Here is a 21,746-nt window from a genome sequence, read left to right as displayed (position 1 = left end):
GAGAAGAACAGTAGTAGTATCCATACCACAGATAAAGCTACGTTAAACCTTTACCTTGTTCTGTGTTCACATCGTTAACAAGGCTTAATTGATATTATGATGATGTTCTAGATAAGAGGAACCAATTTCCCGCTCCGCTGTAATGTTAACTGTAGTGATCCTTTTGTCTCGCCTCAACTCCAATGCATGAAGTGATTCACTTCGCATTTGTATTGTGGTAAATGTAATGCACTGTTTGTACTTTAGCTTGGGCGTCCGGCGTACTTTTATAGTTTAGTCACAGTCGGTCTCCGGCGGGAGACGGACGCGCGTGTGAAACATTCAAGTGTCAGACTTTCACTTTCGAGCAAACGTAAACAAAAGTTTGTAACCAAAGTAAAGTTGCACCAAGATTTATAACTAGTCGTATTTAAATATGTCCGTCATAATAACGTGAAATTTAGATAATCTTTGAAATTTGCAAAAGTGTCACTTATAGGCAATTAGTGAGAATTTCTCGTCGCATCGGTCATTCGAAAATATCACTGCCTTCACTGAATTACTGACTCACTATTTTTAATCCAATTGTTGCGGTTAAAGTGCGTCCAGATAGTGGTGAACTGGTGTAACAGTGAAGTTGCGTTCCACAACTGAAAAGTCACAATGGGAAAGGATTATGGTAGGTATAAGTTGTGTGGACATACTTCCATGTACTATTTGTAACATTCTTTTGAATTTTGATTACATGATTATCCTTGTTGGTTTTGGTGTTTGAAGAAAACCTATTATGATAATTCTCAAATGCTAAAAATTGTGTTTGTTTATTTATGACGAAACCTTGAAATTGTAAAATACAGAATCTAAATAGTTCATAGGTTCTTTAGACAAGAAATTGTACCATTTTTTTTAAATAGGTTATAAAGTAAGCAACACCAGGCAAGCAAGCATAGTAAAAAAAATAGGCTACGAATTTGGAGCTCGTGCTCTATTTAATTGAGGAACATAATTTTTCTAGGACTTATTATTTTATACCTATATTTACCAATTATAGGCATAGATTATAAACTTTTATACTGGATTATAGGCGTTACTAATGTATAATATAACAAAATCATGATTTTTTTACATGTCGTCTGAGAGCACATCTTTCCTCTAAAATATCATACAGACAATGTTATAGGTAATGTATAACTAAATTGTTTTTTTTTTTCAATGTTATTTGTAATTATTTTTTAAAGAATGTGGTTAGGTATAGAATTGATAATATTAATAAGTCAGATACTGTTTTATGTTTATTATACGTGCGCGATGACTTTGTAAGACATTATATACACACAATATACGTAGCTACCTATGTACCTAGAGGTCTGGTATAATATATTGATTACTAGGCTTTCGCCCGCGGCTTCACTCGCGTGGACTACAAAATTTTAACGTCATGTATTTTCGAAGAGATTGCCTCCTCTTCGAGCTATGACATTTACACGGCTTTAGATGCATACTAACTTCCGCCTGCGGCTTTTCCCGCGTTTCCCTTCAACTATGTCTTCAGTAGAAAACCTATTTCAAAACCTTAATTTCATTTTCATAGATCTATGCTCCACCTCACATATTGACGAATTCCTTATCACTATGTAACCACATGTAAGTAAAATGCAGCCTGTAAGTTAAACCTTAATATTTATTTTGGTCTATCACAAAATATTAATTTTGTCAAAATCTTTAGATCGTGCAATTGTGCAGCGCACTCTCTAAAATGAATCCGATAAAAGACCAACAAACTAGTCTCTCTACACGAAATAACTATTTAGTAGGTAATCTTAAATTATTAACTCTACGGCGATGAGCGACGCTGTCGAGACTAGCCTTCCACATCATCATCGTTCACTATAAAAATATCAATCTACCCCCGCTCCTTTTCAGGTATTATTATAGGCTTCAAATACCATTAGCTACAAATACAATTGCTTAGGTGGACATCTACTAAGACTATAGACAGTGAAAGTTTCGAGACGATTAATATTTTTCTCGGGGTTTTGACATAGTTCAATGACCCACGAATACTATATATTATATACTTACTAAAATTGGGATTATTTTATCTCACTAGTCTCAAAAGTTTTGCAAAGCATATTACAGCTATTAAATCTGAAACGAGTGTAATTGGTGGGTATGTATATGAATAGAAGTCGTGTAATGGCGACGCCTAAACCCGAACGTAAATAAAACTACCGTCATCGTCAACGTCACCATCTTTATGAGGCTCCTACCACAGTAGTTCACATAAACATAAAGCTTTGTTCACAATAATGCCGATGTTACCTAATAACGTCCGATTTGACATTTGCCCGCTCGTTCACATATCACACACAAATTTATTTTTATAAACAACTTATTCTTGGAATCATGGGTCTCTCTTATCAATGAAGCTATTATTGAATATTTTGCATACTATTGCACATTATTGCTCTTCCACATAATATGTTTCATCAGCTCACTTGGGTAAAAAAGAAATTTGGACACAGATTATTTTTATGTTTAATTTTAACTTTTCATTTTAAATGTTTTATAGACTGTAACAATTTCTAAAAAATGTATATTCTCTTAAATACAATGTTTTCATTGGTAACACGTTTCTATTGAAGAAGCACGTGTATCCTCATTTCTGTAGGTACTGAACGGTATATTGCTTATTATTATTAAAAGACCAATTGGATTAACTTTTATAAGCCTCTTTGTACTATTCTATTTGGAACATGTAGAACTAAACGGATTATAGAACACTTCCTGTTGTTCGTTAAGGGCACTTAATTCAATTCAAGAAACTACACATATACAGTATAGCTTCTACTAAGTTTATGAACCAACATTAAAAAAAGGAGGATGAATGAGACTATTTTTTTCTTGTGTCTGTTACCTCGTAACTTTATATAGGGTAACCCAATTTTGGTGATTATTTATTTGAAAGGTGGTGTCTCCCATGTGATCTAGATTTGAAAATTTGAACTCAGTTTTGTTTTTTGTTAAAAATTTTGTATGTCTAGTAACCTTCCTGTATCATTTATCTCTAGCTCCATAAGTCTTCACGAGGACGTAACAACTAAATAGTGAATCGTTATCACAATATTACATACAAATTCTATTTGAATTTATATCCACATTTAATCTTGTATGTGGTAGTCGAGCACGCTTCGGCACGAATTGGGCCAGCTCGCACCGGGGAAGTACCACACCCCCACAGAAGACCGGCGTGAAATAGCATACTGCTGTGTTTCGTTCGGTGAGTGGGGGAGCCGGAGGCCCATATCCTCTTCCTTACCCTTCCCAGTCCTTTCCTTTATTCCTCTCTTCAATCCTTTCCTAATCCCGTTCCAACTTGCAGTCGGCAATCCATTTGTAGAGGCGTAAGATCTACATTGGACCTTACGCCTCTCCAAATGTTCATGGGCGGTGGTAGCGCTTACCATCAGGCGACCCACCAGCTCCATTGTCGACGATGACATAAAAAAAAAAAAAAAAAAAATCTTTCACGCATACTACATACTCCCCTCCCAAACCATAACCTCCCATAACTCCCAAAGAAAGTGATGAAACAAAAAAGGGGGGAATTTAAGTGAGATTTACAAAGAAAAAAAATATAGAACCAAATACTTGATAATCAAATAATTACTTAAGTATTCACTGGCAAATAGACATATGTATTTTCTTGCCACGAAGAGAAAAAACTTTTAATGTAATTTAAGAATAAATATTCAATATTTAATGTCATTTAAATAACTAATTGCTTAACATATTTCTATTATTTCTTATATAATTTTGGCATATCGATGAAGGAACCTTTTTATATCAGTCATGTATATGTGTCTTTATGTATGTGTATTTACGTATTACACATTACCAGTACAGTTGTTAGAAAATCAAGGTAATGATAGATGTTAACTCAGTATCGCGTGTGACGTTCTCGTGCGAACAAATAATTGTGTAATTTCGTTATATCCTGTGATTAGATACTTGAGTGAAAATCAGAGCCTAAATATCTGAGAGTTTCTTATCTCCTAAACATTATTGTCTAGTTATAACTCATAACTCAACGCGTGCTTAATTTGTTATTGTAGTTTAATTGTTGTAAATCACATAACCCAATAATTAATCGTAGGATATGTTATTTAAAATTAACAAATTACGCGTTAAAATGTTAATAAACTAATATATTTTCGATAGGTAACTAGCTAAGCACTTTTCCATAGTATTTGCAACTATCACAGACAACATAATACTATACTAATCATTATATCGGATTGGTAAATCGTAAAGTAAAGGCTGAAATTAATTAATTTATACACGATGCAAAGTTAATCAAGTGATCATAATACAAAATATATCCTACTAATATTATAAATACGAAAGTTTGTGAGAATGTGTATGTGTATGTTTGTTACTCTTTCACGCAAAAACTACTGAACCGATTACAATCACACTTGGTTTGTAGATAGCTGGACAACTGGAATAACACATAGCCAACTTTTTATCCCGATATTCCTACGGGACAATGACTTACGCGGGTGAAACCGCGGGGCGCAGCTAGTGAAGCATAAATTTATTTTTTACCTACTTATAGTTTACTACTAATATACGCAGCGGGTTTACTACTAAGTTTCGAATTTTCTATTAGCTTTTCAAAAGAATAACCTTTATGGATAGATTTATAGACATTGCCGGTTACAATATACAATTTTAAAATATGATTAATATTAACTAATATAATACATGATCAAAATCCGATTATCAAGTAGGTACTATGACTTATGATCTTCTATAAGAGATATTACGTAATGCTATCTGATGGATTTGAAAAAAAAAATATAAGTGTTACCTTCAACTTATGTTTGGACTTTGACAATTAAGCATACTTCTAAGTCACTAGTCCAACTACACATTTAAGACAAACAAGAATTACTAACAAACAGATGTTAAAAAAAAGTAAGTTTGAAAGATGCGAACTGTTTTAGGAATAGCCATGAGGTGCGAAGGGATAATATTAGAAAATAGACCATATGTCTATTATGTCACAATTTACAAAATTGTGTTACTTATAGGTATACAACGAACACGAATATCTTTCCGCTTTTACACAATCACCATTCGCCTCGCTATTCGCAGGAATGTGTTAATACCCAATGTAGGGTTGCTCGTACACGTGCTTCTTAAATCCACAACGAATATTAATAAATAAGATATAGCGTGTTAAAGGGCACGTAACAAAACCCATTTTCAGCATTTTTAGAATTTTTGTATATTTGTCCGTTTGTCATTCTATTTATTCTGGTATTTCGTAAAATGTACAAAACACAAAGATTGGGCTTAACTTAAAGTAACACTTAATTTATTGTTTCATTGCAATCGGTTCAGTCTATTAAAAGATATTTGTATTTAAAATATTCCAGACGTAAATTTGTGTTTGCACTTGGTCTCACAGCTTCACGGAACTTTTATACACAAAAATATATGCGTAAATTAAAGTAACCTTAAGTTTTTTTCTTTCAGCGCAATTAGCTCACAATTCTCAAATATAAATGTGAATGAATAAAAATATAAAAATGTTTTCGAAGACAAATATTAAAACAGCGCCATCTATCTATCTAGACTGAACTTTATCTGAGATCAATTCCATGCATTATTAAATACATTTTAGTATTCTCCGATTCGCACAAAAAAAAAGGTTCCAACATCCACACGAACGAAGTCGCGGGCACAGCTAGTAACTAAATATGTACGCTCGATGAAACTCTCCTTCAGTAAGGCCATGGCTCACGAATTTAAAAACATTTAAGTTTGATCATTAATCATCGATATCTATTGATCACAAAATATACTTTACCAACGATGTTATCTCTAAACATGATAAGGGACCGCAGTCACTGATACGTAATGATATACAACAGAAGTTAATTTTAAATAATAAAGAAATACTCATTTTGATTTTTAAAATGTACTTTTATTAAAACTTTCAAACTGTGGACTGTGAAAGGGTGTATAAGAAGTGATTAAACGATGGTTTGTTGCGGGGATGCCTGCGTATCTCCAAAAGAATCAAGTGAGTAATTGTAATACCATATAGGTTACTCATTTTCGCAAAATGTTTTGCCTAAAATTTAAGTGAAATTCACAGATTTAATAAAATCTTAATTTTACCACATGAGATAAATATATCTATTTTTTAAATAACGGAAATACACTATCAAAAATTCTAAGATAATAAGGGGTTCGAAAATATTATATTTGCAAAAGAACTCTATTTAAACTAGTTCGTAAATTTTACTAAAAATCCTAAGTGTCAGAGAAATAAGAAACATGTTTATGAACTTGTATTTTCTAAACTCAATGTACCCGAAAAAATACCGACACGATATAATTATCTATTTTTATAGTTATGGTCCTTTATACGACATTTCATTTGATATCCATATTGCTTGGGTAAGGAGAAAAACAAACACATCCCTTCTAGTTCATCTTTGGGACAATTTTTTTTTACATTGCCTATGCCACTACTACAATTCTGATTTTTACAACGACATCTCATATGTCAAAATCCGTCTTAACGATTTGTACAGCAGATTAGCCAAAGAAATTGGCTTACCTGCGGATATACATACATACGTTCGATGTATATTACTCCCTTTGGTGGAAAATAGTTATAAGATTTTTAATTTTTCAGGAGAGCCAATACGGTATGATCCTAACTTTAATGGACCTACACACAATCGGTCTTGCACGGACATAATATGGCTAATAGTGTTCATCCTTTTCCTCGGAGCGTGGGGCTACGTTGGATATTATAGTAAGTGCTCAGTTTTTTCGCAAATAACAAACGTTTATTTAATAGTAAAATAATGCTATTGGGAATTCTCATTACATTATGGGCAAAAGGGGCTACATATATTATTAATGCTTTTTAGTAAAAATTTGTTCTACATAACAACTGTTTCGTATTTATATTAGCTATTATTGTATACTATAAAAAGAGTGAAGAGAGTGAGTACAGAGGTTTCCTTCATTGGCTTAGTTAGTGAAAAAGTAAAGAATGTGCGGATGGAGCGAAATTTTGATTTAATCTCATCCACGTTCGGCTATAGTTTTCAATGTAATAATAAATCTGAATTGACTATTGTAGGTATGACCAGAGGAAGTGTTGAGAAACTTTTGGCACCCATCGATACTAAAGGTCGCCGATGTGGATTAGACTCGGGGCTAGAAAACAAACCGTATTTAATATTTTTCAACATTGCAAAATGTCTTGCTCCTGGAACTCCGATAACAGGTTGTCCAACTACACAGGTGAGATTTATTAATCAATTAAATATTATAAATGTTACGAATAAATATCTTGAAAAAACATTACATTAAAATCTTATTTTGGCTCTTCCAGGTTTGTGTGGAAAAATGCCCAACCAATACAATTTTACTCGAAAAAGAATTACGGCTGAATCCGAGCACGTTTGAAACTTTAAGGCCGAGCATGGTGTGCACAGATGAAGTCAATATTCAGACGATGACGAGTTCGCAAGCTCTTCAATATATGCAAGAAGACAAATGCGCCAGTTTTCTCATTTCCAGTCAGCCAGGTAATTTATAGTGTGTTTTATTGTGAAATTGCAATGTCTTGACTTAGCTCCTGTGTGTTTTATTTTTGCCTGTTTATTGTTTTAATAATTAGTGTTATTGAGTTGCTTTGTTTGACTCATTGCAAATATGATCAATTGATCGCGCTTCAGTGTTGTTCCGCTGCATCGGAGACCTCTCAACTCTGCAATGCCAGAGCTCTAAGCAGAGCACTGGGGAAACATGCGTGAGGAATCCAGCAGAAGCGCAAAAATCTTTGCTGAATAGTGCCACGGCTCTTGATTCTTATGTTGGTTGGATCGCTGCAAGCTGGGTTACATTTTTCACAAGGGAAAATGAACGCGAGGCTCATATAGTACGTAACAGTAGGGCTATGCAATGCCCAGCACGTTTATGTGCATGCTTTCACAAAGTAATAACCGCTTTGCATGTAGACCTTTCACCGGTATCTAGTAAAAGCTTATTAATACCCCTCGAATATCCATCGTAAGTATTTAAGGACTCCTGTGGGCACGTACTGCTGCGAATGTTTCCTAATCTAAATATACTATTTCAACCGTTACTAATGCTACTGGCACAAATATATAAATAACTAATGCACCGTTGGTGTCTGGAACAGTGTTGGCTCGGTGCTTTGTTAACGTGACTTCGGCTGTGGAAGTAATACGGCAAGTCGATGGAGTCGATCTGGTGGAGGAGCAAGTGCTTCAACAATTGGCCAATTTGATAAAATTCGATCAGGTAGAGTAGCATCCGTTTGTTCTCTTAGGTTTAATTTACAAGCTGCATGTTTTTTATACAAAATAACATTACGTAATGGTCTATCGACGTAATTACGTACTTGATGTAATCGCCAGCGCATTTTTAGGATCACATTTCCGGTATGATAATGGAAGTAACACTAATATTGAATATTTGAAATTGACGGTAATTCAGCGATTTACATATTTCCCTTCATTGCGGTTTGGACGAATAAATTATTCCATTTTTGTGGTAGTTTAGATCAAAGTCATATTAAATTTTTCCTTGCAAGCTGCATTAACTGCAGTAAAACGTATCTCATCGGTATAAATTATTGACTTGATATTAATATTTCATTTTGTAAATCTATTCCCTTGTAATTTGAGTTATAATAATCCCTAAAAATTGCACCACTCCTGCCAAAATTTCAGATCAGTACTTGTAAATACATTTTGATAACACTACGTAATATACTAATATGTACCGAGTTCAAACTTGTTGGTTCATGATATGGCCATCTAAATGGATAGTAGATATTTAGAAACCTTAAACGAACGAACGCTTTTCTTTTAAAGTACACACTCATAACATTCCATTGCAACATTGACAAGGACTGTCTAACCTCTTTAGATATAAGTACAATTTTAATAAAGTAATTTCCATATAGAAAACATAATAAAACAACTAAGACATTAGACTTGATTACTTGAGCACTTAGTTAATCAGGTTCACACAAAAAACCATGTAATTCTATTTCTGTTCACCAGTTATCGTCCCAAATAGTTCAGGATCTGGTTCAGTCAAGATGGTATCTCGCTGGCGCACTGGTAGCTGTGGTTATCGTGTGCTTTATATACATTCTTTTACTCCGGTGGGTGGTCGCTCCGGTAGTGTGGCTCTCTATAGCTGGGTTACTAGCATTACTCGGTTTTGGTAAGTTTAAAGAGTTTAAAGTAAGTATACAAACATTTTCTAGTTTTCAATTGATTCTTAACCCATTCTCTTTTCAGCAATGTACGTGTGTTACAAGAATTATGAGTATTACAAAGCAAATCCAGTAGGACTCTATCAGACGACCAACTTGAAGGGCTACGCACAGTCAATATTTACTAAATACTCAACGTGGCTCGTCATTCTTGTTATTGTTGCTGTAATATTCTTAATACTGCTTCTTGTGGTAATTTTCTTGCGCAATAGAATAACTATTGCAATTGCTCTTATTCGTGAAGGCAGCAAGTAAGTTTATAAAATTTTAACATAGTTTAATATATTTCATTCCTATATTCTTAACTAAATAACAGTTTCGATGATTTTTAATTTTAATTTCAGAGCAGTAACCGCAATTAAATCTACAATACTTTTCCCAATATTCCCGTGGATATTGCAGTGTGCTGTTATAGCATACGGAGTATTGGTTCTCATGTATCTACTGTCGATAGGAGAATCAGCATTCCGGGTTGTGAACATACGCAATGATACGAGTTGCAGTTGTAGTGGCGTCTATACAGAGGTAACGTGATATTATAACAACAATAACATTAAACAATCATTTATTTATCAAAATTATAGTAGTATAGTAATGATTACCGATATTGCTTTTCTCAAAAGGATGACGCATTTGATGCATTTGACGCATGAGGCTTTGATTTAACCTAGTAAAAATAAAACGATTATCTAAACTACTACTTATAGATATAATGAAAACAAAATAAAATAAAGCTGTAGAAAATCATTATTTTTGATGAACACGCTAATGTCGAAAAATTAAAATTTTTGAATTGAAAAATTATTATTCCGTTCGATAGCTGATTTATCTAGTGACCAATATGAGCGGAAAATCAAGGAATAAGTATTATTGGCATGATGTTGCTTATCAATTTAATTTACTAATAGTATTTTTTTTTCAAATTGTAATTTACTAACAGTCATTTTTTCCTCAAATTAATGGCGATAAAACCGGCACGGTTTAAGTATATAAGCTTACGGGTTTTAAACAAAAACAACTAGCTGCTATTATGAAAGACATAGTTTTTGAAACATGGTTTTATGTTTTCAGGAAGGACAAGACTGCAATCCAGCTAAGTTTGTTAGTGTTTGCCATGACACCAGTTCCGTCGGGGGCCTCTTACCATGCTCTCTGGCATCTTGTCACTTCACAGGAATTGATAATCCAACTAACGTGATATTTTTACATTGTGAGTATACAATTAGTAGTAACTCTATTAAATATTTTTCCATGGATGTCATACATATTCTATTTTCTGTGCCTTTCACAACAAACTCTGCAATTATATAATGAGGGCGAGTGTAGTCTCACTCATATAACAAGACAATGCAACGTTCGTGCTTAATTAACATCTATTAAGCTGTTAGATGCTTCAAAGAAACCATTATAAGTAGTATTAAAGCATGTTTAAGTGATAACTATGCTCTCTTTCAAACGTATTATCGAAAACTAATAAACCGTTTTTGATACCTACTAACTATTAATTTATAATGTGAAGGATTGTTAGTAGAGTAGTTGTGTTTTATATTATATTGATTTACTTTAATTTATTTAATAACGTATTATTTTACAGTGGTTAATTTGCTTGGTTTCTTCTGGACGATGTTTTTCATTAGCGGCATTGCTGATATGATGTTAGCTAGCACCTTTTCTACTTGGTATTGGACATTCCACAAAAGAGATTTGCCCTTTTTCACTCTCACATCGGGCATATATCGGACTCTTCGGTAATTGATAATAGCTTCCATTATTATAACAAACTAATATAAATTATACTTTTTATTATTATCTATGCTTTATGAAGAGGCCTGGCCCTCTGACCCTATTCCAATAAAAAAAAATTAACTACAATTGCATTGTTCGCGACTGGTACTAACTTTCACGATAAACCGGTTAAAAGTAACGATGAAATTTGCCTTACAACTTAACAATGTCCAGTTTATGTAACACAATTAGGCGAGTAATATTCTTGTATATCTACATATTAGATTACGCAGATGACTGTTGAATGAACGAATAAAAAAATATATTAATATTGATACCTGTGTAATTACAAATATAATTTAATTTCAGTTACCACTTAGGAACAGTGGCCTTTGGAGCTCTTATAATAGCGATAGTGCGTGTTATACGAGTAATTTTGGAATATATCGATCACAAAGTGAAAAAGTTCGACAATCCAATATCGCGTTGCATCTTATGTTGTTGCAAGTGTTTCTTCTGGTGTTTGGAGAATTTCCTGAAATTTATCAACAAAAATGCATATATTATGTGCGCTGTGCACGGGAAGAACTTCTGTAAGAGCGCTCACGACGCATTCTCTTTGCTCATGAGAAATATTGTTCGTGTAGTTGTTTTGGACAAGGTAATGTTATCAACGACACGTTCAATAAATGACTATCATCAGTGCGTTATTTTACAGAATTTGTATATCTACATATATATTGAAAATAATTGTTGATATGTTATAAAAATCAAGATGTTTTCAATTATTTTTATACCATTTGCACAAATCTTGCAAACTTCTCTGAAAACGTGGGCCAATTTTTATGTTTTTTTTGTATTTTTCGTAGATCTGAGAATAGACTGAAATTTATTTTATTTATATCTATTCCAAGTGATAAAGGTATCCTGACACACAAATTTTACAGACTCAGCTAGTATACACATTAAAATCATACATCATGATTAAATTTCAATAATTTTTTTTAAGACGACACAAATAATTTCAAACATTTATTTCAGGTGGCAGATTTTATATTCTTCCTATCAAAATTATTGATCTCTATAGGAGTGGGATTTGCCGTATATTATTTGTTAGAATGGAACTACGTATACGAGATAACTAAAGGCGAACGTTTGCATTACAACTATGTTCCCGCTATCATTCTGAGCGTTGCCACCTACCTCATTTGTACAATATTCTTCAATGTTTATTCAATGGCTGTGGATACCCTATTTCTCTGCTTTTGTAAGTATATTTCAATAAGTTGTTTAGATATCCATCCGTGACTTTGTAATGACCGATGAATTAAATAATATACATATTTTTACAGTGGAAGACTGCGAAAGAAATGACGGATCACCTGAGAAACCTTATTTCATGTCGAAGAATCTGTTAAAAATTCTTGGTAAGAAGAATAAGAAACTAAGATAAATACTTACCATTTTCGTCTTAAATCGTTTTATTGTTAATGCAGCCCAGAGAGTACTAGTAGAGTTTAATGATTGATAATATTGGTAACTATATATTGTATGGAAATAAGATTTAAATAATAATAATTTTTATGCAAAAACAATGCAGAGTGCCAAACAAACAATGTCAATAAGAGTTGTGAGATTATATCCTTATATTCTATTAATTTTATATTGCATATACATAAATGTTCCTTATGTCACGAATATAGGTCTACATATTTATATGTACATTTTTAAATATGATTCATGATTCACAAAAGCCAAATATAATGTAAAGTATTAATAAAAAATTTCGAAATCTTTATTGTATTGTGATAACTGATGTATTTTATAAGATTTTTATTACGTTAGTTATAGCGGTTTTAATTCGCAAGATTGTCTTTTGAATTTATAGTTTTAATAAACTACTTTTAACAAAACTTTGTTTTATTTCATTTAGAATTATAGCATTAATTATCAAATTTATATAACTTATTAACACAACGATGTGTGTCACGACGTTATTTTCTATTGCAAAAAAATTAAAACACATTTTATACATATACAAATTTAATCATAATTTAAGAAATTTTGCGTGCTCAAATCCAAATTGAATTAACTTCGAAAAAAACAATATCAAATAACACAACAATATTTATTCTTCCATAACATCATTTATTCTATGCTGCGTTAAAAATGCGATATCAAGCATGGCTTCTGGATCTAAAAGATCTTTTACATCCTCATATTTCAGACTTTCTTCATAAGCAAATATTATGCTAGTATCATCGAGCATCATTTTAGATGCAACAAGGGCAGCAATACAGTTCTTTAATCGGGCTATTGCTTCCCGATCAGATCTGCTGATAGGCTGGAAAGAGAACAATCAAAATATGTATTTCTAGACTTTCCATACTATGGGCTATGAGAAGGCTATGGCCATTGACCCAAAATAAGTACCCGAGATATTAATACTAAGAATACGAGATTTTTGTTTGAAAGTATTAATCTCGGAAAGTACTGGACCAATTTATTTATTTATTTATTTTTTTAGATATGCATGTGATCCCTGGGTGCTTTATGTTATACTAGCTTTTGCCCGCGGCTTTGCCCGCGTGGAACTAGGATGATTTAGCTATCTCAAAAGGAGCATTAATCAGGATAAAAAGTATCTTATCACCCAAGTCAGCTTATCTGTCTGTTTACCAAATTTCATCAAAATCCGTTCAGTATTTTCAGCTTGATTGACAGACAAACATCCAAACAAATAATCAAACTATCACATTTATAATATAAGTGTGATAGTGTGATTAGAGTGATATGTACCACCACATGAAAAATGGTACAAGCTGTCCAGCAGTTCCAGGATTGGTCTGTAGGAGTTTCTTCCCTTCTTTATAATATTAGTTTAGATTTGAAGATAAGTCTCTTGATGTTTTTTGTGTTTTTTTTTTGTGTAATTGCCTGCAACTGAGCTGCTGGTTCCCCAGATGGTAAGTGATCACCACAGCCCATGAACATTTACAGAGATAAGGAGTCTGCATATGCCTTGTCCATTTTTATAGGTTAAAGGTTAAGAAAATTATTAACAAAAGGATTAAAGGAATGGACTAGGAAGGGCAAGGAAATGGATATGGGCCTCTGGCTCCGAATAAAACTCACAATAGTAGAATACTACTATTTCACACTGATCTTTTATGGGGGTGTGATAGCTTTCTCAATGTGAGCTGGCCAAATTTGTGTCAAACTGTGCTCAACACCCACACTTGTTACTAACGTAAATTATCTCTTACATTTCAAATTTACTAATATAAATTTTTCTATTTTCAGTCTATGAGAGCAAAGTTCAAGCTCATATCATACCATTATGTATATGAAAAATATACCTGTAAGAAGGCATCTGAATCGTCTCTATCTTCCTCAACGGCCATGTTGTGTTCTTGTTGTTGCGGACTGATCCAAATAAAGCCATTATTGCCCACAATTATCGATATTCCACATGGCAAATTGTGGAAATGATTTTTCCTTCTCCTTATTAATGAGGGAAATACTTTTACTAATACTCCTTGTGATAACTAAAATGATTAACACTTGAATAAAAAAAATAGACATAGACATACATTTATTCACACACAAGAACTAATAAAAAAGGCAAAACACTGAACATTGTACAGAAGAAAATAAGAATGAAAGAATGCACACAAATAATAACCTTAAAGCAATGAAATTATAACATTACCTTTCCATACTTTAAACTTCTAGTGTGTAAGGCTAATGAACCATCAGAAAAAATACTTTGAACTTCTGCACTTATCAAATCCCCCTCTTGTAAGTGCTGTCTCATCATCTGTTCATCCTCAGCTGATCGACGACGCTGGAAATAAATAATTATGTTTTGAACCTTTCTTCATATTTATCTCTTTTAACAATAGATAAGTGTCAATAGGGACCTCATTACGTTATTATGGTTTTGTATGTACATTGGTTTAAATCTGTAAAAGATGAGATTTTCTGTAAAAGATGATGTAATTTTGATGACAGTTTAACATCAACCATTAACATAGTACATAACATTTATCTCATGGTTTATAGGCTAATAGACGTACCAGTTCACCACCAGGTAAATTTACAGATGACAATTGTAGAACAGAATCTAACCGAGAGTTAGTTTCTATCTTCCATCTCTTCTGTTGTACTTCAAGCACTCTTCCAACAACAACATCGCCAATTTCACCAACGTATCTACTTTTTAACGGCCGCACACATATCAACTTATTAACCTTTTGCATAACACCAGCTACAGATGATTTAATGCAATCATCTTCCACATATGTTCCATGTCCTCTGAAATAAGTAAAAGATTATACTGAAACATAATATATGTGGACACAAATATTCTTTACATCCATTATTTCCACAAAAATTTGGTAAATTATACCGCATAAAATCCTGCAGTCCACAAATAACCTCGCCTGGGGTAAAAAACCTAGGTATTTCATTGTTAGCAGCCACACTATGATTAACTCTTTCAGCTGCTAATCTAATAGAAACATGACCAGACATTATGAAATTTAAATAACATACAGGAAAACAAAAGTCAATTTAATTAAAAATGCCAAAACGTGCAGAATACAGAAGAAACTGTAAACAAACAAAGCTTGAAAGCAGTGTCACAGTCAATTTGACATTAAAAAGCCACAGGTTAACTGAAACGGTAAACATTATTGTCAATGGTAGAAGAATAAGAATAATATATATAAATAACTACAAGATATAGGTAGGTACCTATTTATTCTACCATTTAGTAAGTAGTTACAAATTCGAGTCAACAACGTCTTTACTTTGACGATTGATAAGGTTAATTAAGTATCTATATAACTTATAACCATAAACTTAAATTATATTGTATTTACCGTTTATTATAACATCAACATATAAATTATAATTCTACCTTAATACTAGTTAACCAGTACCCTAGTTACTAGGTAGTAATTTGTATCTCTTTCTCGTCCATGCTCTGCGTTTAACACTATGGCTTCTAGTATAGAATACTATTATTTCTGCCATAGCACGGATTGGTAACAGTTGCTACTACAGGAACTAGGTTCCCACGTAAACATTGTTTAAGATGTTCCGTTAGGTAGAAAAATTGGAACATAATGATTTTATTATACAAAACATATGCATGGATGCGAAAACCTCCTGATGATCGAATATTTTAAATTTTTTCCTCGATATTCTTATATATGTTATATCTTTGTTATTGTGTTCTTAAATATTTTTCCTGTAGGCTTAGTAAGAAAAATGTATTATTTTTTTTACTCTGTTTTTAAATTGACGGATGTCAAATTGCATTGACAGTTGACACTTGAATGTTTGAGCTGCTAAGTGTCAAGTTAGTGTGTTTAGATGTGTGTCGAAATATGTAGATTAGGAAAAAAAGAATTAGTAAATTGAATATAAATTAACGCGGAACATAACGTAAAACAAATGAAGTAATTAATGAATATTCTGTAGTGCTATTGTAATTAGAAAATACTATGTCGGCATTAAACGTTGCTCCTATCACTGCTACCGACAGTTTGTCGCAAGCGTTAAAAGCTAACATAATTCCAAACCAAGAATATTTACTACAGGTGAGTGAATCTTATTAGGACCTCAATTATTCAGTGGTTTAAAATTTTTACGATATCTTTGAATGTTGTACACACGAAAGTTTTGATGGACTCAAAATACATTTTTCAGGGTTCAGTCTTAGATTCTGCTGTTGAGGTTTTGTTACATAGATTAAGAGGCCTGTGTGATAATGTTGACGCTGGCCCAGAAACATTTGATGATCAGGAAGTTTGTTTTAGCTTACGGGATCCAAACCAGCAAGTAAGTAGTAAATACCAAATGATTTTTTGTATTTTAATTATTATTGTTAAAATTGTCTATTAATGCCAAATTATTTTTATTATATTCAATGATATATGTATCACAACGCATTATTCATATTAAAAGATATAAAAAAAATATAGATAGATAAATAGATAGATCTATATGTTATGATTCCAGATGGCACCACTTATGCTTCGAGTTAGAAAGGCTCTAGATGCAAGGGATATGCCGTACCAGCTGAGATATATTGGACAACCTGACTTGGGAGACAAGAATCGACCAACTGTCGTCAGATCTAGTTTGGATATAGCTTGCAGTGGAATGCTCATTGAATTTCTCAATGAACTTGGCTGTAGAATTGAGTTTGAATATAGTGTTAAAGGTATTAACTTTATTTCATATATTTGGTTTTGAAATTTTATTGTAATTGTAAAAATGAAACAAAATTTTTTCTATGATATATGTATTTTGCGTGGTTGTCTGGAAGAGATCACTTCTAAGTGATAAGGCCGCCAAACAAATTGTACGCTTTATTTTACTCATTATTATTATTATCTCTAAGTTTCCTTCTATGTACAATGTTGTTGAAGAGTTAAATAAAAATAAATAATATTTTCACAATATATAGGTTGGGTAGAATGTAATAAGGGGACATTCATGAATTACTTATGGCCTATGGGTGATTTTAGCAGTAGTTTTTGACTTCTCCTACCCCCACATAAGAGTTTATGAGGTTTTTCTTACTAAGAAGTAAGATAGGATTGCTAAGAAATAACAAATAAGAAATCATACAGAAGACTACTACTACACCCATGTAGTCCCATATAAATTTGGCCTAGTTCTGGCAATTTGAAGGTTTAGAGTTTTATATTAAAAATAATCATTCCTTCTATGATTTCTATTACACATCATTTTTTTTTTTTTTTTTTTATCAGCCATGTCTGTCGCACTGCCACTGCTGCACAAAAGCCTCTCTCTCCTCAGTCCACATCTCAGTCATCTAATTAAATTAATTTTTATACAGGTTATATGTTTAGAAAGGGAAGAATGAAGATAACAGTTGCAAAAGTTTTCAAGATATCCCAAAGTTCAATGCCTCCTGAGCCAATATCACAGAGCTATCTTGTTGAATTGTCGGTGAGTTTTTAAACATGTTAAGTAAGCTGACTGAGTGTATTTCATTTAAAGTTATGTACTTGAAAATGCAAGAGAAGTGTTGAGGAATGCTTTACTGAAAAATAATGTGAATATATTGCCCAAATTGAATCTATTGTATCAAATACATAAATTTACACTCACTTTTTATATACTAAAGACTATATTGTGTTTTATATGGCTGCATGAACCACCTAATAGCCTTAATACTCCAATGTATATATTGCTTGTCAATGTAATTTCTGGGTTGGCACACATAAGTCATATGGTAGTACAATGCCTTTTATCTCATAATAAAAGCCGAAAAATGTGGCGGTATATAACTCAATAATATTATATAGTAATGATGAAAACGACGTTTAAAAATACGCGCGGGAGGCCCTAAATAGTGTCCCAAACTGTTTGGATTATGTATTAGATTGACTAACTACTAGTAGCTAAGTAGTAACATATGCCAGTATGAGGATTTATTTTGTTATATTTTACAAGAAACATAATTATTAACATTGTTTTGGTCCATCTTTAAGATAATCTTCGAATTAATCTTATGATCACTAATATATTCTTTTCTGGTTAACATTGTCTGGCTTTTAATTTTAATATTACAAACTGTGTGTGACAAAGACAAATATTAAGTTTTATATTATATGGTGACGTCTTTCAGAAAGTATATGCGTCCGCATGTTTTGGTGCTTTATTTTTATTTATATGGCTAGGAAACCTATGTGAATGTATGTTTCTCAAACCTAGGTAAAATAATATAAAAATTTTCTGTAATTTTGTTAGCAGATAGGTTCTGACGCTAAATTATTTATATATAAATTTGCAAATGCTGCTATTATAATTTATGTCCAATCGTTAGAAATAAAATGCGCAAACATATACATAATGCAGATTCAGTGCAAAACTTATTCAAAGACCCATTTAATGGTTGCATATTTTTTTGCTTTTATTCTCGGCTTCCTCTGTCAAAATTGCTTCTTGAAAAAGTCTAATTGAATAAAGAAATGTTTGAGGTTAAGTTTGATTTTTTGTTAATTGTATTTTATATTTGTTTAACAGGTTTTAGCACCGCAGGGTCAAGATGCTATAGGAGAAGACATGCGTGCCTTTGCGGATCAGTTACGACCGCTGGTACAACTCGACAAAATAGACTACAAAAGGCTTGGCCACATGGCGGTTACTTAGCCTTGTTTTATTTAGACATCATCCTCTTTTTTTATGAACGAAGTTTTTACAGCAATTGCAAATCATTAAAGGTATTTTAATGTAAGGTGGTACTTATTAAAAAATATGAGAAAATAAAGTAAACATTTTAAAATATATGTGTAAGTAGGTTAACATACAGGTTATTAAATAATTAAAACCTCACATTGTATTTTTATTGATGTATACTATAGAGTCTAGAGTTATCCTACTAATATTATAAACGTGAAAGTTTGTATGGATGTATGGATGTTTGTTACTCTTTCACGCAAAAACTAATGAACCGATTGCAATGAAATTTGGTACGTAGATAGCTGGACAACTGGAATGACATATAGGCAACTTTTTATCCCGATATTCCTACGGGATACGGACTTACGCGGGTGAAACCGCGGGGCGCAGCTAGTATGACATATAAGTGTATAGTCTATGGATATGGCTATAGATCGCAAATATTAATGACTGGTAGAGACCGCGACAAAGTTTTCTTCCTAACTCTTAAAGATATAATGAGCATTTAGAAATTATAGACTGTTAAAATAATTTTAAACACCATTTATTAATTATATTGTTAATACGAGGTCTCGAAAAATCGGCTCAATAATATAATGCATAAATCGCGTTTAAAATCCGTTAAAAAGTCTTTAATTTCTAAATGTATAATACTCGCGTAAATTCAAACACAAGAAAATACTATATAGTGAGCATACCTATCAGCAATCACGAACAGATTTTTAATATATTTTCTTTGTTATTGCATAGTGTTTTAATCATTTCTCTTAGAAAACATGAAATCGTAACCTTATCAAACAAAATTAAGTTTGAATATATTATGTACTTATAGACACACCAAAACTAAAAACGAGTGAGGACTTTGGATGTCCTCCTCCTATTATCAGTGTTTGATACGTTTCCTTTATAAACAGTTTACTGTCATATTAGTCATTTTAAGTATTGCCTTAACAAATTATATTTATTTAACTTAAATATCATTTAACAAAATCGGGATTTTTCTTCGTATCAATAACTCCTATGTGGTATTCTCCGTAGTCTAAATCTTCTCGCTTAATACCGTGAACGTAAGCAAAGTTGCCAACGTACAAGCAATTCTCATATCGTTTCAATTGTACAAATACTGAAAATATATTTTAATTAAAATTCTATACAATCAATTTGTATTGTTAGATTATCTTGTAATATATCTTATAGTGGTTGCTCAGTGGTTAGGACCTTCGAATCTGGCAGGTGGAGCGTGTAAGAAATAAATTGATTTTTATTACAATTTATCTCCATATGATCCAATATGCCACCAATGCTCGAAACCGTGAGGAAACAAGCATGTCGAAGAATTTAAAGCTGCACTGTGACAGCGTGGTGGATTAAGGCCTGAACCCTCATAGTAGCCCGAATCTCTGCAGTGGAAACATATTATGGACTGATAATGAATTGATAATATGTATGTTTTACATCTTATAAAACTTGAATGCATCCAGGGTTGAGCTCTATAGCAATATTTTTTTCCTAAGATGAAATTTATCGCAATTATGGTGCAGGTCATACACATTTGAGAGTGACACTACTACTGACAGTTACTTTATACAATACTAGCGGTTCGCCCGTGGTACATATATAGCCTATAGCCTTCCTCAATATATGGGCTATTTAACATTGAAATAATCTTTCAAATCGGACCAGCAGTTTCTGAGATTAGCGCGTGAAAACAATCAAACAAACTCTTCAGCTTTACAGTATACTATATATACAATAAAGCTGAAGAGTTATTCTAATAAAAATAAATAATTATATTATATGTTACACTTAAAGATTTTCGAAACTAATTTGAGAGTTTTAACTTAAATATATCACATCAAAGCACACTCGCGCTCTCCACACCTACTTTTTGATAATCTAGGTATATTATTAAAGAGAATTTACCGGTTCCATGAATACAATTATACAGGTCCATCACACAGTGGTTGTCGAATATATATGTGGAGTTCGTTTGGAAGTTGAAGGCGCAAATCTTTTGAAAGTATGTAGGACAGATGCCGCATCTATTAAATATCATCATTATAAAATTTATTAGACACCGTAAACGATTATTACGAAATGAAACAGGTTCTCATCTTGAATTTCCCATGGCTCTTGCTGAATAATTAAATCGTAGAATTTCGAGTTACCTATTTCTAGGCTTTGAGAGTGATATAATGGGAGTTAGCAAGATCTTGACAAAAATATATTTCAGTGCTGAAAATATAAAATAAGTACCTAGTAACAAAAATAATCAACAGCCTAATGATAAAAACGTAAAATATACCTATGGCCATCGGGTGCTGGATTAATTTTGAATTCGATTCCAATGAGGTCATCATAACTTGCTCCATTGCAAAATCCTGTAAGATTATCGTTAATTTTTAGTTTTCTTAGTTTTACTTGCCGCCAAAGCTTGCACACTAATTTAAAGATGGACATACAATTCGTA

General features: G+C 32.5%; 3 protein-coding genes across 5 annotated transcripts; 2 read left to right on the top strand and 1 right to left on the bottom strand.

Annotated features, from left to right (window-relative positions):
• The first annotated feature begins 203 nt into the window (after positions 1-203).
• On the top strand, positions 204-12,963 carry LOC119830467 (choline transporter-like 2). Of its 3 annotated transcripts, none has more exons than XM_038353500.1 (13): positions 204-658; positions 6,695-6,817; positions 7,151-7,314; positions 7,406-7,601; positions 7,752-7,954; positions 9,108-9,273; positions 9,351-9,576; positions 9,670-9,850; positions 10,397-10,535; positions 10,920-11,073; positions 11,420-11,711; positions 12,092-12,317; positions 12,403-12,963. In XM_038353500.1, exons 1-13 carry the CDS (start codon positions 643-645, stop codon positions 12,501-12,503), a joined length of 2,187 nt encoding a protein of 728 aa, XP_038209428.1. In that variant the 5' UTR covers positions 204-642; the 3' UTR covers positions 12,504-12,963. The 3 variants fall into 3 exon arrangements, with proteins under 3 accessions (XP_038209428.1, XP_038209429.1, XP_038209427.1); XM_038353501.1 differs by lacking the exons at positions 204-658; positions 7,752-7,954 and adding exons at positions 5,935-6,073; positions 8,219-8,340; XM_038353499.1 differs by lacking the exon at positions 204-658 and adding an exon at positions 5,940-6,073.
• A 112-nt stretch (positions 12,964-13,075) lies between these two features.
• LOC119830468 (exosome complex component RRP4) lies at positions 13,076-15,700 on the bottom strand. The gene is made up of 5 exons (XM_038353502.1): positions 15,462-15,700; positions 15,130-15,367; positions 14,763-14,897; positions 14,410-14,598; positions 13,076-13,394 (listed from the first exon to the last, which is right to left on the bottom strand). Exons 1-5 carry the CDS (start codon positions 15,584-15,586, stop codon positions 13,179-13,181), a joined length of 903 nt encoding a protein of 300 aa, XP_038209430.1. The 5' UTR covers positions 15,587-15,700; the 3' UTR covers positions 13,076-13,178.
• A 688-nt stretch (positions 15,701-16,388) lies between these two features.
• Positions 16,389-19,350, top strand: LOC119830469 (mediator of RNA polymerase II transcription subunit 18). Its single transcript, XM_038353503.1, has 5 exons — positions 16,389-16,659; positions 16,769-16,900; positions 17,081-17,285; positions 17,928-18,040; positions 19,121-19,350. Exons 1-5 carry the CDS (start codon positions 16,564-16,566, stop codon positions 19,244-19,246), a joined length of 672 nt encoding a protein of 223 aa, XP_038209431.1. The 5' UTR covers positions 16,389-16,563; the 3' UTR covers positions 19,247-19,350.
• The last annotated feature ends 2,396 nt before the right edge of the window (positions 19,351-21,746 follow it).

Source organism: Zerene cesonia, chromosome 11 (genome assembly GCF_012273895.1).
Source record: "Zerene cesonia ecotype Mississippi chromosome 11, Zerene_cesonia_1.1, whole genome shotgun sequence".
NCBI lineage: Eukaryota > Metazoa > Arthropoda > Insecta > Lepidoptera > Pieridae > Zerene > Zerene cesonia.
This window is presented reverse-complemented; position numbering and strand designations above follow the sequence as displayed.

Coding starts and splice junctions, on each gene's coding strand:
- LOC119830469 (XM_038353503.1), top strand. CDS start 16,564: ATGTCGGCATTAAACGTTGCTCCTATCACTGCTACCGACAGTTTGTCG. Junction 16,660..16,768: donor ACCAAGAATATTTACTACAG/GTGAGTGAATCT, acceptor TACATTTTTCAG/GGTTCAGTCTTAGATTCTGC. Junction 16,901..17,080: donor TACGGGATCCAAACCAGCAA/GTAAGTAGTAAA, acceptor TTATGATTCCAG/ATGGCACCACTTATGCTTCG.
- LOC119830468 (XM_038353502.1), bottom strand. CDS start 15,586: ATGTCTGGTCATGTTTCTATTAGATTAGCAGCTGAAAGAGTTAATCAT. Junction 15,368..15,461: donor GGACTGCAGGATTTTATGCG/GTATAATTTACC, acceptor TACTTATTTCAG/AGGACATGGAACATATGTGG. Junction 13,395..14,409: donor ATTCAGATGCCTTCTTACAG/GTATATTTTTCA, acceptor TTCTCTTTCCAG/CCTATCAGCAGATCTGATCG.
- LOC119830467 (XM_038353499.1), top strand. CDS start 6,031: ATGGTTTGTTGCGGGGATGCCTGCGTATCTCCAAAAGAATCAA. Junction 7,955..9,107: donor ATGAACGCGAGGCTCATATA/GTACGTAACAGT, acceptor TCTGTTCACCAG/TTATCGTCCCAAATAGTTCA. Junction 9,577..9,669: donor CTTATTCGTGAAGGCAGCAA/GTAAGTTTATAA, acceptor TTTTAATTTCAG/AGCAGTAACCGCAATTAAAT.